Source organism: Manis pentadactyla, chromosome 1 (assembly GCF_030020395.1).
Source record: "Manis pentadactyla isolate mManPen7 chromosome 1, mManPen7.hap1, whole genome shotgun sequence".
NCBI classification, from domain to species: Eukaryota; Metazoa; Chordata; class Mammalia; order Pholidota; family Manidae; genus Manis; species Manis pentadactyla.
In genome coordinates, this window is record NC_080019.1 from 236,195,905 (window position 1) to 236,210,344 (window position 14,440).

Sequence of the window (14,440 nt, forward strand, 5' to 3'; positions counted from 1 at the left end):
GTATGCCTTTTTTCTTTTTTTGCCTTAAGTTTGCCCTGACTGGGACCTCTGGTACAATAATGAACAGGAGTGAGAGCAGACAGCTGTCACCGACCCTAAAAGGAACGGCCAGATCTTGCTGGTCTGCGTCCTGCCATGGGGCTCGGAGGGCGAACCCCTTGTATCCGCCCCTTGCTGCTTCAGCTCAGCCTCCCCCCGTCGTGGGTGGCTGTGGTCCCTTGGCCTTCCCTGCTGTGCACCATTCTGGTGTGCGAATATGGACTATTTTTCTTTCCACTGCTGATGGACATTTTGGGTGTTCCCGCTTTTGGCTGTGACGAACAAGACTTCCATGATTCCATCAGTTTGATTTTCAAATGTTAAAGCCACCTTGTGTTGCTGAGGTGAGATAAGCCACCATGTACTGACACATTTTTATATATGGATGAATCCGATATGATACTATTCTGTGTAAGATTTTATGGCTATGTTCCTGGGTGAGGCTGGTGTATGATTTTCCTTTCTTTACAGTATTCTTGCCAGATTTTCATAATCAAGATAATGTTAGACCCATAGTGTACGTTGGGATTCTGTTCTCTTTCCCTCATCTGAGGAGTTTGTGTAAGACTAGAATTCCTTGGACAGTTATGGAAGTTATCAGTATTTTCTTTGTGGGAAGATTTAACAATAGATTAAATCATTTTGTTACTTAAATTTTCTGCGTCTTCTTTGGTGTGTTTTGGTAAGGTCTATTTTTCTAGGGATTTATCCATTTCATCTAAAATTCAGTGTTATTGGCTTAAAGGTGGTCACCCTGTTCCTGTAGCATCCAGAATGGTGTTCCTGTCTTCGCTGCCAATACTGTTTTGTGCCTTCTCTTTTCTTCTCCCTCGTCTCACCGGGGGTTTATCAGTCTCCCAGTCCTGCTGAAGTCCTGAGAGCTTTTGCCTTTTACAAACCCTACTGAACGTCTGTTTTCCATTTCATGACCCACTGTCTTTCTCTCATTTCCTTCCACTGCCTCTTTTTGTTACTTCTTCCTATTCTCTTGAGTTGGGTGCCTAGCTCTTTGCTTTGTTAGCATTTCTTCTTTCGCACTCTAAGCATTTCACAGCCAGAAATTGCCCCACATCCCTGAAGGGCAGCACTTGGAGGTTCCCGAGGCCCCTGCCCTGAGGCCCCAGACAGTGCGCCCTGGGCCTGTGGCTGCAACCACAGCTTCGTCCGGCAGCCCGGCTGCCCTCTGCGGGCCCAGACCCAGCAGGAAGACCAGAGGCCCTGTCTGTTGCAGGGGCCTGGGCCCCAGCGTGCGTCACAGGTTGCCCCTGGGGTGTCTGGACCACACTGGCACTGTCTTGGGGTCCCCTGGCCAGCTGTGCCTTTACAGTTATTTTGTTTACATCCTTTCGAGGTCTTCAGCACAAACTTTTGTGTATGTGTTGACTTTATGTTATTGTGTGTGTGCTCTGGTTCTTATGAGTGCACAGGGATCCTCACTGATGGAATGTTTTGCCTATTCTCAGAATTATTTGGACAGGAGTTGGTTTGTAGTGGAATAAAAAACATGTATCTTGTTTTCAGTATTTTTTTTGTCTTTTTATTTTATTATTAAGCTATTATTGATATACACTCTTATGAATGTTTCACATGAAAAACAACATGATTACTACATTCACCCTTATTATAAAGCCCCGCCCCCACCCCATCGCAGTCACTGTCCATCAGTGTAGTAAGATGCCACAGAGTCACTATTTGCCTTCTCTGTCTTCCCCATGATCCCCTCCACACCATGAGTGCCAATCATAATGCCCCTCAATCCCCTTCTCCCTCCCACACCCCTTCCCTTTGGTAACCGGTAGTCCCTTCTTGGAGTCTGTGAGTCTGCTGCTGTTTTTGTTCCTTCAGTTTTGCTTCATTGTTTTACTCCACAAATGAGAGAAATCATTTGGTACTTGTCTTTCTCTGCCTGGCTTATTTCACTGAGCATAATATCCTCTAGCTCCATCCATGTTGTTGCAAATAGTAGGATTTATTTCTTTCTTATGGCTAAATAGTATTCCATTGGATATATGTACCACATCTTCTTTATCCTTTCATCTACTGAGGGACACTTACATTGCTTCCATATCTTGGCTATTGTAAATAGTGCTGCAATAAACTAGGGGTGCATATGTCTTTTTGAATTTGAGAACTTGTATTCTTTGCGTAAATTCCTAGAAGTGGAATTCCTGGGTCAAATGGTATTCCTATTTTTAGCTTTTTGAGGAACCTCCATATTGCTTTCCACAATGGTTGAACTACCTTACATTCCCACCAGCAGTGTAGGAGGGTTCCCCTTTCTCCACAACCTCGCCAACATTTGTTGTTGTTTGTCTTTTGGATGGTGGCCATCCTTACTGGTGTGAGGTGATATCACATTGTGGCTTTAATTTGCATTTCCCTGATAATTAGTAATGTAGAACATGTTTTCATGTGCCTGTTGGCCATCTGAATTTCTTCTTTGGAGAAGTGTCTGTTCATATCCTCTGCCCATTTTTTAATTGGATTATTTGCTTTTTGGTTGATGAGGCATGTGAGTTCTTTATATATTTTGGATGTTAACCCCTTGTTGGATATGTCATTTACAAATATATTCTCCCATACTGTAGGATGCCTTTTTGTTCTGCTGATGGTGTCCTTTGCTATACAGAAGCTTTTTAGCATGATGTAATCCCATTTGTTCATTTTTGCTTTTGTTTCTCTTGCCCGAGGAGATGCGTTCAGGAAAAAGTTGCTCATGTTTATATTCAGATTTTCGCCTCTGTTGTCTTCTAGAGTTTTATGGTTTCATGACTTACATTCAGGTCTTTGATCCATTTTGAGTTTACTTTTGTGTATGGGGTTAGACAATGATCCAGTTTCATTCTCTTGCATGTAGCTGTCCAGTTTTGCCAGCACCAGTTGTTGAAGAAGCAGTCATTTCCCCATTGTATGTCCATGGCTCCTTTATTGTATATTAATTGACCATATATGCTTGGGTTTATATCTGGGCTCTCTAGTCTGTTCCATTGGTCTATGGGTCTGTTCTTGTGCCAGTACCAAATTGTCTTGATTACTGTGGCTTTGTAGTGGAGCTTGAAGTGGGGGAGTGTAATCCCCCCCAGCTTTGGCTATTTGGGGTCTTTTGTGGTTCCATACGAATTTTAGAACTATTTGCTCTAGTTGGTTGAAGAATGCTGTTGGTATTTTGATAGGGATTGCATTGAATCTGTAGATTGCTTTAGGCAGGATGGCCATTTTGACAATATTAATTCTTCCTATCCATGAGCATGGGACGTGTTTCCATTTAATGGTATTTTCTTTAATTTCTCTCATGAATGTCTTGTAGTTTTCAGGGTATAGGTCTTTCACTTCCTTGGGTAGGTTTATTCCTAGGTATTTTATTCTTTTTGATGCAATTGTGAATGGAATTGTTTTTTATTTCTCCCTCTGGTAGTTCATCATTAGTATATAGGAATGCAACAGATTTCTGTGTATTAATTTTGTATCCTGCAACTTTGCTGAATTCAAATATTAGATTTAATAGTTTTAGAGTGGATTCTTAAGGGTTTTTATGTACGATATCTGCAAACAGTGACAGTTTAACTTCTTCCTTGCCAATCTGGATGCCTTTTATTTCTTTGTGTTGTCTGATTGCCGTAGCTAGGACCTCCGGAACGATGTTGAATAAAAGTGGGGAGTGGGACCATTTCATTGAACCAAAAAAGGTGCCATTTCCTGAAGTAGGGCTTCAGTCGTTTTTGTGGTAGATTCCTTGTTTGTGAAAGACAGACATATATTTAATAATGTCCAGTGAAGTCCAGCACATAGATGATAACCTAGTCAATGCCTTCCATGTAGTAGACATTCAAAAACTTTATTCAAACCCTGGTCATATGTTCACAAAAATGTAAACTGCAGTGCAGTCTGGTTTCGTTACTCCTGACCGTGGCAGGGAATGTCCTGTCTGTGAGGTGTGCACTCAGGCCCTATAGAGGCTTAAACCTTGAAGAGCAGGATGCTCTTCTGTTGAGCTCGTTTTTTTCCTGCTGCATGGTCATCTCGTCTGCTCACTGCCCTGCACACTGACAGGAGCCCTGGGAAGCCTGGACAGCCAGCTTCTGCTGTGTCCTGGCCCATCTTCATCCCAGCCTAACCAGGCCGTCTCGTGGGCTGGAGGGGCAACACAATGCACCCCTTCAAAGGCCACAGACGTAGGTGGTGCTGGCACTCCTGGTGTCATCTTGAAGGCTCCTTCGCATTGTTTGTGCACTATTCCAGCCCTTTATGGTGAGGTCTTAGCTCATCAAAATCAAAAGGATCAAAAACAGGCCTTCCTCGGTCCAGAGAGGAGCCTCCACCCAGACCCACTGCGGACCGGTAGTGTTCCTTCTCAGCTCCGCTCAGCCTTGCCCACCAGCTCTTCCCCCACCACCTGAGGCGGCACGGACCTTTGGGCTTCTGAGGAAGCGCCCCTGTGAAACGGGGCGATCCCAGTCCTATGCTGTCAGACTTCTTGGCACCTGAGTGGAGCTATGCACACAGAGGGCAGGCACGTCTGGGTCGCAGACCGTTCTGTTTGAGCTGCTCCCCATCAGACTGCTTCCCTCCATCATACAGACATGCCTGAGTCTCTTTCCTCAAAACACCCACACTCCTCCCCTCCCTTCACTTGTGCCCCAGCTCCTAGCCACAGCCAGGCATTCTCAAAGTAGGTCTTACAGTGGAATGCACGATTCCGTGTTCCGGAAGCCTGGGGAAGCTGCTGTCCAGGACAGAAGCAGGTGTACTCACCTAATGGGGCGGGGGCGGAGAGACACCCCAAAGGGACCCTTTTGGAGGCTGGAAATGTTTTCGGTTTTGATCTTTGGTTGGTGGTTACACAGATGTGTGTGTGTGTGTGAAAAAACTGATCACGCTGTAGCCTTGAAACACGAGCAGTGTAAATTATGGCTGTTGCACATTCACCTAAACCTGGAGGGCTAGGGCACCGCCCCCCCCCCCCCCCCCCCCCCCCCGCCCCCGGCACTCTGTGGCGGTCTGCAGGCGCTCACCACCCTCCGGTCCTGGAGTGACTCCGCCTCCCTCTCCCTCCCGCACCTTCTCGCCTGGCTCTCACCTCCTCGCCTGGCTCTCACCTCCTCCGGGCTTTTGCTCCAGTCTCTCCCCATGCTGCAGCTCTGTGCACGTTCAGCGGCCATCCCCGGCCGCGGCCACGGGCCCCACATCCTACTCCTCTTTTCTCCCATAGCACTTAACTGCCTTCCAAAGAATGGGAGTGACTCCCTGAGTCCTTATGCTGCTTGCTCAGTGTCCACCCCTCAGGGCCAGGGCTGTTTGTTTTGTCCACTGATGCATCTCACATGCCTAGAAGAGTGCCTGCACAGACTAAGGACCTAATTATTGGTGCATTACCTGAATGACTGTGCCAGCCAAGGGGTTGAAAATCCAAACAAGCGAAAGAAAAGCATGAGGTCATCAGGGTGACGGCCTGGTTGCAAGCACACTGTCACCAAGGCAGGGCTCACTTCTAGGCTTCACTTGATGGGGGCAGGGTCACCTCGACTCTCACGTGGCGGTCTCACCACTGCGCCGGTGCCTGCACAGGCCCAACTGAAGGCCCACAGGGGCTGTGAGCAGGGTGGTGCTCTGTGCAGCTGGCAGCCGGGGTACACACGTGCAGACAACGTGAACACCCCAGTTGGGAAGTGAGATGCATGTCAGTCGTGGTCAGCCTGACATCCCCTGGTCAGGAGCCTCTCATTTTCTGAATTTGTTAGCCATTGATCGATTTTAAGTTTGGAAAATAAGTACAAATTGGAGCTCAGCAGTGAGAAAATGCTCTGCTCCTGTGTCCCTCTGCAACACACGTGTGTGCGTGACTCTGACCTGACCTCCTTTGTTTCCAGGGTGAAAAGGCTGACAGCTTTTACATCATAGAGTCTGGTGAAGTGAGCATCCTGATCAAAAGCAAGGTGAGGATGTGGGGGTGCAGGGGGCGGGGCCGGCTGGGTGCCCAGGAGGGAGGTGCCCCCTGTACTGGGGTGCGTGTGCAGCGTGCCAGGCCACCACTGTGCTGTGAGTACGTGGTGGGTAAAGACCCACGTTTGAGCCCTTCCCCTGACAGGGATTTAGTGTATTTCCTCTTTCCAATTGCCTTTGCCTCTGTTATATAAGTAGTGCTGTGAGAAACTGTGGCCTACAGAAGAAAAAGATAAACATCCTAATAGGAAATGGGGGCAATTATGTCATTAAAACAAAATACATGTGGGTGTTGAGTATGAAAAGAGCTTCCTTTCTGGAGCACCAGGAGGGGGTGCCTCTGGGAACACTGCCGTTGTAGCCATTTGAAAGGGTGGGCAGACCATAAACCCAGCATTGCCAGGTTACCCCACTTCAGTGTTTTTAAGAACACAGAATTCATTAAAACAGTGAGTTAATAAATATACTAAACCACCCTAGTATGAAACGTTTTACAGAATATACTTAGTAAAACTTATGTATGGAGAAGGAAAGAAAAGTATGATTACTGCCTTTAAGATGGCCTGATTCCTCATTAAAAATAGATACGGTGTTTCACATGAATCCAAGTATGTTCCTTTACTTAGAGGTTTTGGACTCCTGATCTGTGTGCATGTCTCAGACATTGATCAGCACCTGCTGATGGCAGTACATGTTGGGTGTGCAGGATGGGCAGCGTGCTGGCACTGGGGGGGCTGGGGAGAGTCTGTCAGGAATGCAGAGCTGGGCCCTGCCCAGGCCTCCGAATCCTGATCAGCACTGTAAAGAAGCCCCAGGAGCTGGTGTCCATGGCACAGGGTGGTAGGTGGCGTTCAGGGAAGGGGGTCAGGCAGGCACAGGCATGTCTGCAGGCCCAGTAAGGACCACCGAGATGGGGATGGTTGCCGGCTCCGCTGGGGCAGCCGCTGCACGGCCAGCAGGCCAGGGCCGGGCAGAGGGAGGATAGGCCAACCCTGGAAGCCACGTGGCACCTGTGTTTGTTCTGCTAAATCAACCTTCAAAAACTTACCTATCTGTCCGTGACATAAAGTGGTTCCTAGAGATTGAGGCTAATTCTTCCTAATAATTCTTCTAAGTGATGTTTTACTTAAATCACTGCTTAGCACAGCACATGGATTTGTAAAAATTTTTTAAATATTAGATACAGTGTAGTACCTTATTTTCAGACATTTGATAAGCTCAAATTACTACCTGCTTGATTTCTTAATACTAAGTGAAACCAGCAAATTTCAAGATTGAACATTATAAAAAAATTTTTAGCTGACTCTTCTAAAAAAATGTTGGGGGGTGCACTAACTTAGGATACAGAGAGTGCCTACAATGAGAACGTGTCCCTGTAAAGCTTTATCCCAGAAAGGCAGGGCCTCCAGTCAAAAGGAACAGCCAGGCCTGTGACTCTGCCTAAGGGAAGTGCTGACATCCGTGGAGGCGAATAGCCAAAGACCCTGACCTGCCCTCCGCACCTCAGGAGAGGTGTCTCCCTGAGAGCATTCACATCTGCAGAACATGCGGCCACCACAGACAGTACAGTATAAACACGTGATACATGTTTTCTATATAGATAAATCTCCCACAGGAAATAGTCTTCACCTTACCTCTGGATATTTAGCCATTACCTGAAAGGCGTTAGGAGGTGAGGCCCCAGGTAACAGCCAGCCCCTCTGGTTGAAGCAGACACTGAGTTGGCCATGCCATTCACACAGTACCATTAGAGGCTACAGAGAGAATTTCTCCATGATGGGGCTGAATGAAGTGGCCTGCAAGAGTGCCGGCCGTGGGGGGGCATGCCCAGCTGTGACGCTGGGGTCTACCCAGCCATTCTCTGTCTTCTGCAGACTAAAGCAAACAAGGATGGTGGGAACCAGGAGGTCGAGATTGCCCGCTGCCACAAGGGGCAGTACTTTGGCGAGCTTGCGCTGGTCACCAACAAGCCCCGAGCTGCTTCCGCCTATGCAGTGGGAGACGTCCAATGCCTAGGTAAGCGTTCGCTCTGCAGTGCAGGACTGTCTGCCCGCAGCCCAACCTTCAGCAGTCCACTCCCCATCAGGGCCCAGGCAGTGTGGGCCACCAGAAACAGGTAAATGTCTTCTTTTAGTGAACGCTTCTGGGCAGCGATGGAGGCAGGTGTCCGGCGCTGGGTGGGGACAGAGAACAGGTGCTGCAGGGCCTCGCGACACCTCTGCCTTAGATGGCGCAGCCTTCTGTGCTCACGCGGAAGCCTCCTCCTCCCCGCCAGTGCCCAGTGTCCCACGGTCTGACCACCTCTATTCTGAGCACGTATGTTGAAGGAAAGGTGGGCACGTGGGCGTAACCCTGGGCTGGTGAGCTCACTCTGCCCCTCCTGTCTCCAACCACGCAGTCATGGACGTGCAGGCGTTCGAGAGGCTCCTGGGGCCCTGCATGGACATCATGAAGAGGAACATCTCACACTACGAGGAGCAGCTGGTGAAGATGTTCGGCTCCAGCTTGGATCTGGTCGACCCGGGGCAGTAAGTGCGCACCCCAGGGCCTTCTCCGTGGGACCCGAGACCTCAGTCAGCCACAGAACACACTCAGAAAGCAGACACGACAGACTGTCCCTCTGTTGCCACGGTGCTGCCACTGCGATGGCCTGGGCACCTAGAAACCCTGCAAGTCCCACTGAGGAGAGCAGGGGTGTGACCCGCTCCTCCACTCTGCTCCTGGAAGCCCACTGTTAGACCACCGGTAACGATCAGTCCAACCCGGTTTTCCATCTTTGGTTCAAAACGGCATGTCTCTCCAGCAATTTAAGTGCCTGATACAAAGTCCAAAGTGTAAACATCTTCCTTTCCTCTCTTGATGCTGCTGTTGCTTTTGGAAGTTAACATGTCTTCACAAACCTGCTGTGTGACCACAGATGCCCTCCCAACCTTTCTGGAGGGATGAAATCTCCTGGTTTGTCCGTTGAGAAAGCCCACGCCATTCACCACTGTAGCCTTTGGGAAGACACGGCGGCAGACAAGACGGAGGTCTGCAGCCCTGTGGCATTGCGCTGTCTGCTGACAGCTGCCCCAGGCTCACAGCAATGCGCAGGGAAGGGCCCTGCCCGGGGCCCAGCAGGTCAGCCCCAAAGCGCACCAACCTGGCACTGGGCCCCGTGTCATAGAGAAGAAAATCTGGGCTCAACACAGCGCAGGTGGCAGACAGCCAGAGAGGTTTTCTGGGCTGGGGGATCTGCTTTTCTGTTCGAGTGGGTTTGGTCATGTCCTGCCCGGTCTCTGCTGTGCGTGTGAGACAGTGACTAACTGCTCACGAGCAGCTGGGGTCTGGGGGCGCCACCTCCCCGCCTGACCCCTGCACCTCCCTGGGCCGCTGCCTCGGCTCCTGTTTCCAGCCGCCCCACCAGCTATGGCAGCGTGCCTCAAGAGCCTGTACCACAGAGAGAGCCCTTTTCTTCTACTCCAGAGTTACAGAGCTTTGCTGTTGAATCATCAATTATTAAACTTTTTAAAGAAGCAAATTTTTTTTTAATTAAAAAAAAATTCTCTATTTAGAGAATCCCCCTCAGACACATTCATAAATATCAGTTTGTCAGCTGGCTCAGGCATTCATCCTAAAGATCAGTTCTTTCTGTTTTCAAAACTCAGCATCATTTACAATGTCATCGAATTACTGCACAGACCTTCCTAAGATGTTGGAGTCTTTGGGATCCCAATGGTTAATCCCAGAGGAAAGCGATTTAGCTCATCTTTTAAAACATTTTTTAACCTTTTGATTAAGTCAGGCAGAATTCTGATTAGTTACCCTAACTAGATGTATTTCAGAATGAATTTTGTTTCTTCAGAATGAGTTAAAATCAGATGCTATAAGAGCTTCTGTGGGCAAGGTGGGGTCCGCGTCAAGGTAAATTGGAATGTCCTAGCCACGTTGACAGGGAATCAGGAGGCCTTTTCAAATATGTTTTTTTTTAAACTTGTATAAGCCAGTAAATCCCTAAGAGATGACACGTGGGGACTCTGGCCCTTCTTGTCGTGGACACAGCAGAGCTGCACAGCCTTCCACTGCCCCTGCAGCCACACGCTTGCCTGTGCCGTGGACAGTGCGGTCAGGAGATTCCTGGAGCGGTGACCTGCCACTATGCCCTGGGTCAGCTCTGCCCTGTGCTTCACAAGCGGAAGCACGTCACCTGCTGAGTGGCACTCAGAGCTATGAGAGGGCTGCAGCACGGCAGCTAGCCTGGGAAAGCCCAACAGTTTTTCCTACGATTTTCCAAGCTTCTTCTTTTCTAGGGTGTTGCTTCCTTATCAAATAAGTTAAGGAAGCAGATTTACACCTTAGCAGACAAGAACCGTACCTGTTTGTTGCAAGTGTGTTGCAAGTGGCACTGAGGTCTAGCCCCAGACTGTTTAAACCCTGAGCAGACAGATGCCTCCCTGTACCCCCATGCCAGCAGCAGTCAGGGCGTCTGTGAACCCCGTGCTGGTCTCCTGCAGGTGGCTCCTGATGGGCCCTCCCACCGGCCTCTCGCACATGCCAGTTCAGTGTTCCATTCACAGAGCCTCTGGCTGCACAGCCCATGATGGCTGCTGCTTTACAGAGGAGAATCCATGACGCTGAGGACTCCTGCTCTGGCTGCAGGTTGCCACATGGGTCATCTTTGCAGACCCTCACACAAACCCTTAGGGGTCTGGGTGGAGGAAGGGAGACTTTACAGGGACAGGTGTGAGTGAAACAGGGCACACTTATGACCAAGGTGCCAGGAGTCTGGCCGTGTTCTGTTCTCTTTGCAACAATCAGAGGTGCACACCGAGCCTGACTTGGGGTTCCAGTGTCCACTTGTGCTGGGGAGCACTGTTGGCTGAGCCTCAAGGGGCAAGCATGTTGGAAGGAGGTCCCTTGGTTAATTGTACCACGTTGTTACCTTTTATGGGCTAGAGCTCCGCGCCCTCTTTTCTGGCCTTGCTATTGATTTGGGTGGTGGAGAATGTTCCTGAGACCCTGGGGGTCCAACCTCTAGTATTCCCCATCCTTCTGGCTCTGTTTTCACCCCCCTGCTCTGCTTTGGTTGTGCTCTCTAAAGGAAGGGAGGGTCTGTGTGCTCTGTCCTCCATGTCGACACCCTTATGTGTAATTTTGTGTATATATAATTGCCCCAGATTCTCAGAAATCAGGGTGGAGATTTTCTCTGAGCAGTTTAATGAGCAAATTCAGAAGCAAAGTAGCAAGAAATGGTTCTCCAGCCAGGAGAGGTCATGGTCATCTTCTTATTGCCCAGATTCTCTGCTTGCAGCAGTGGAGCCACTGGGCCTGCCGCGTGTCCCAGTACAAACAGCCCTCCTGCATTTAGAAAAATTGAAAGCATATTTGCACAGAGGAAAAGGGAAAAGACTCATGAATGTCACCTGTTATCTTTTGTTTTCAGTTGGCTGATGTTGGAATTTCTGTTGTTGACATGCACGTCAAAAAATCTTGCCAAGATACAAGTCATTCTGGTTTTTCACCACGGTCACCTCTTGTCCCTCTGTCTTCACTGCTGGAGTTCCTCAGTGGTTCTAATTTCTGTTTTATGAGAAGCAGCTTTCCCCTGGGTTTCCTTCCACCCACTGCAGGGCTATCTTCATACCTTTAAAAAAACAAAAGGGAGAAAACCATCACTAACCTTGTGGGGGATTTGTAGAAAACTATTTAGCCCTCCTTGAGCAAAAGGTAGATTCCTCATTGTTTTCTTAAGTTCATTGTAATTAAAGAAATCTAATGCAGCATTATTGTGCTACCTCAAAGGTAAAAATGTTTTAAGATGTTTTTTTGGTCCTGAGTTCTACATATAGTGTTTGAAGTGTCTTTCAATTGGAATTATTTTTAAAACTTTGGGGAGAATCTTATTTTAACCCATTTTACACTTGTATTTTAATCTCAAAAGAAGAAATGATTAAAAAGTGATCAATTCTTGTTGTCGTACTGAAGCTATAATTAAATTTATTGTTTGCCATAGTAAGGATGGGTTTTTAGGAGGAAACGCTAGGGCTCGGCTTCGCTCTGGCTAATTAATAAAGGCTGACAAGCCATGTCTGACTTTGTGGTGCAGCCCTGTGTTGTGCGTGTCCTCCTTTCAGGGCTGCAGGCCATCCTAGCACTCATCTGGCACATACACTGCAGGGACTGGGCTGTGAGTCCTTGAAACTTAGAGAGGAGGTCTGCACTGACTGGCCGGCGGGGCAGCACCTGTCTGGGATGGCCTGGATGACTGGTGTTCTGTGGCCACACCACCCACTGCAGGTCCTGAAGCCACAGCAGGAGCTGAGCTGGGCTTGCTTCACATTCTGCTGGGTACGGGGCCTTTGGATCGACCCCGGGCTAGCCTTGACCTGAGGTGCTCACCCGCCCCATTGCCTCGCACTACCACAGTTGAATTTTTTTTCCATAGCACTGACCACTAGCAACACATGGCATTGTTTCTGTTCAGTCTGTCAACATACTTCTGGAGCTTGCTTGGTGTTGAGGTCCTGAGGATACATCTGTGAGAGTCCCATCTGACAGAGTGCTTGTTCTGGTGAAGGAAGCAGGCAGTGCCATAGGAGGATACTAAATGCCTGTATAAAAAAGCGTGTGAGAAGGTGATGGCTGCTTTGGAAAAAGGTGGAGCAGGTTAGGGGATAAAGGTGATCCCAGGTGCTGGGGGCAGAGAGGTGCAGATCAGTCTGAAATGAGGGGTTTTGAAGGCCTAGGGTGCAGTCCTGTGTACATCTGCAGAAAGTGCATTCCAGGTAGGGGGACCAACTGCAGCCAGCCCTAAGCCAGGAGTGTGCCGGGGCCGTGACGTGTGAGAGGCTGAGCACTGGGGCTGGAGGCAGTCAGAAGGTGACGGGGATCATGGGGCCCCTGCCAGCTCCTGCTTTTCTTTGGGGAGATGCTCTGCAGAGTTCTGAGCAGGGCATGAGAGGTTCTGACTTGAGCATTCACAGGCTGTGTGGAGAACAGCCTGAAGGTGGCAAGGGCAGTAACAGGCTGGGCAGTGGCTCTGATGCTGCTCAGGGGAGAGAGGGTGGTGGCCTGGACTGGATGGAAGCCATGGATCTGGCAAGAAGGGGCCTCATTCCGGATCAGTGATGTGGTGGAAGCACGAGGACTTCCTGGTGCATTGAATGTAGGTGGGAAAGTAGCTAAAGGGAGACAGAGTGGACAAAAGGTGAAGAGGAGGAAGTAGTGAGGTTGCGGGGCTCCAGGAGGGTATCAAGCCCTGGAAGCCACACAGGGAAGGTGCTTCTCAGAGAGGAGAGCTCAGCTAGTCACAGGGGTCCTTCCTGCCCATCCTCATAAGGGCAGGGCTTGGGGGTTTTATTTTACTGTTCTTGATCATGCTGTATTTCCAGCACCGGGAGTGGATGCCCAGTGAACACCTGTTGAATGAGTGTGTATGCATGAGTGCACACCTCTGCAGACCCCCTGTGCACGGGCTGCAACGCTGGCCTCCTTCACAGAAGAGCAGGTGGGAGGCTTCCCACCCTCGGTAGCACCCCGTCATCCTTGCATTGCTCAGCGACACTAACATTCACTCGGGTGGAGCCCTTCTGGCCCACACAGGGATGGGGACAAACGAGCCTCCCACGAGCCCTGCAGTGTGGAGCTTGACGGGACCTGGTTGGGCCCTGGGACACCACCAGTCCTCGGAGGACCCGACAGCCATTCTTCTGTCCACCCCTCGACGGTGCCTATAACCACCCCTTCGCCCACCGTCCACGGCCGCTCCTCCAGCCATCTGTCTGTCCATCCATCTGCGAGGATGACCGCTTCCCAGTTTGCTGCAGGCTGTTGCGATGTTGGCGCGGAAAATCCCGCACCCTGACAAACCCCCCGGGCCGGAAAGAAACGAGACGGCCGGCTGTCCAGGGTGCTGGCGGCCAGCACGCCTCCTGCGCCCCCGCCCCGTCCCGCCGCTTACCCCGCCCCCGCGATGACCCCGCCCCTTTCGGAAGCCGCCGCGGCGAATCCCGGCGCCCTAGCAACAGCGCCGACGGGCCGCCCCGTCCGCGTGCCCTCCGCGGCCAGCCAATAGCGAGAGCTGCCAGGAGCGAGGCGCGGGGCGGGGCCGCGCGGCCGCCGCCATCTTGCTGGCGGGGACACAATAGGACGGAAGCGCAGCGGGCCGGGCTGCGGCCGCAGGTAAGACGCCGGCGGCCTGGGCGCGGCGGCGGAGTCCCGGGACGGGACGGCTTCTCCCGGCCGTCGGGGCGAGGCCTGGCCGGGAGGCGTGCACCGGCTTATCCGGGGGTCTCCCGCGATCTCGGGGCGCGGGTCTCCGGGCCTCGGGCAGCGGCGTCCCTTCAGGATTTTCGGGAGGGCAGGTCCCCCCGGCGTGAGGGGCGGAACTCGCCTGGCCGTCGAGGGGCCCGGGGCGGCGCTGAGCCCGCGCCTCACGCGCGGGAACCCGGGTGACGCGCAGCCATCGTGAGCGCGGCCGCAG

At 50.7% G+C, this 14,440-nt stretch overlaps 1 protein-coding gene and 1 long non-coding RNA gene across 2 annotated transcripts in view; one reads left to right on the forward strand and one right to left on the reverse strand.

Moving 5' to 3' along the window:
- The window catches only part of IP6K2 (inositol hexakisphosphate kinase 2), a 96,742-nt gene that overhangs the window by 58,563 nt on the left and 23,739 nt on the right, over positions 1–14,440 (forward strand). Inside the window, 3 exon segments of the mRNA XM_036877981.2 lie at positions 5,907–5,972; positions 7,854–7,995; positions 8,378–8,507. Of these exon segments, the coding sequence (XP_036733876.2) occupies positions 5,907–5,972; positions 7,854–7,995; positions 8,378–8,507 (338 nt within the window).
- On the reverse strand, positions 11,536–13,898 carry LOC118908419 (uncharacterized). The gene is made up of 3 exons (XR_008992355.1): positions 13,711–13,898; positions 12,456–12,569; positions 11,536–11,602 (listed from the first exon to the last, which is right to left on the reverse strand). It is a non-coding gene; the product is annotated as an uncharacterized LOC118908419 (long non-coding RNA).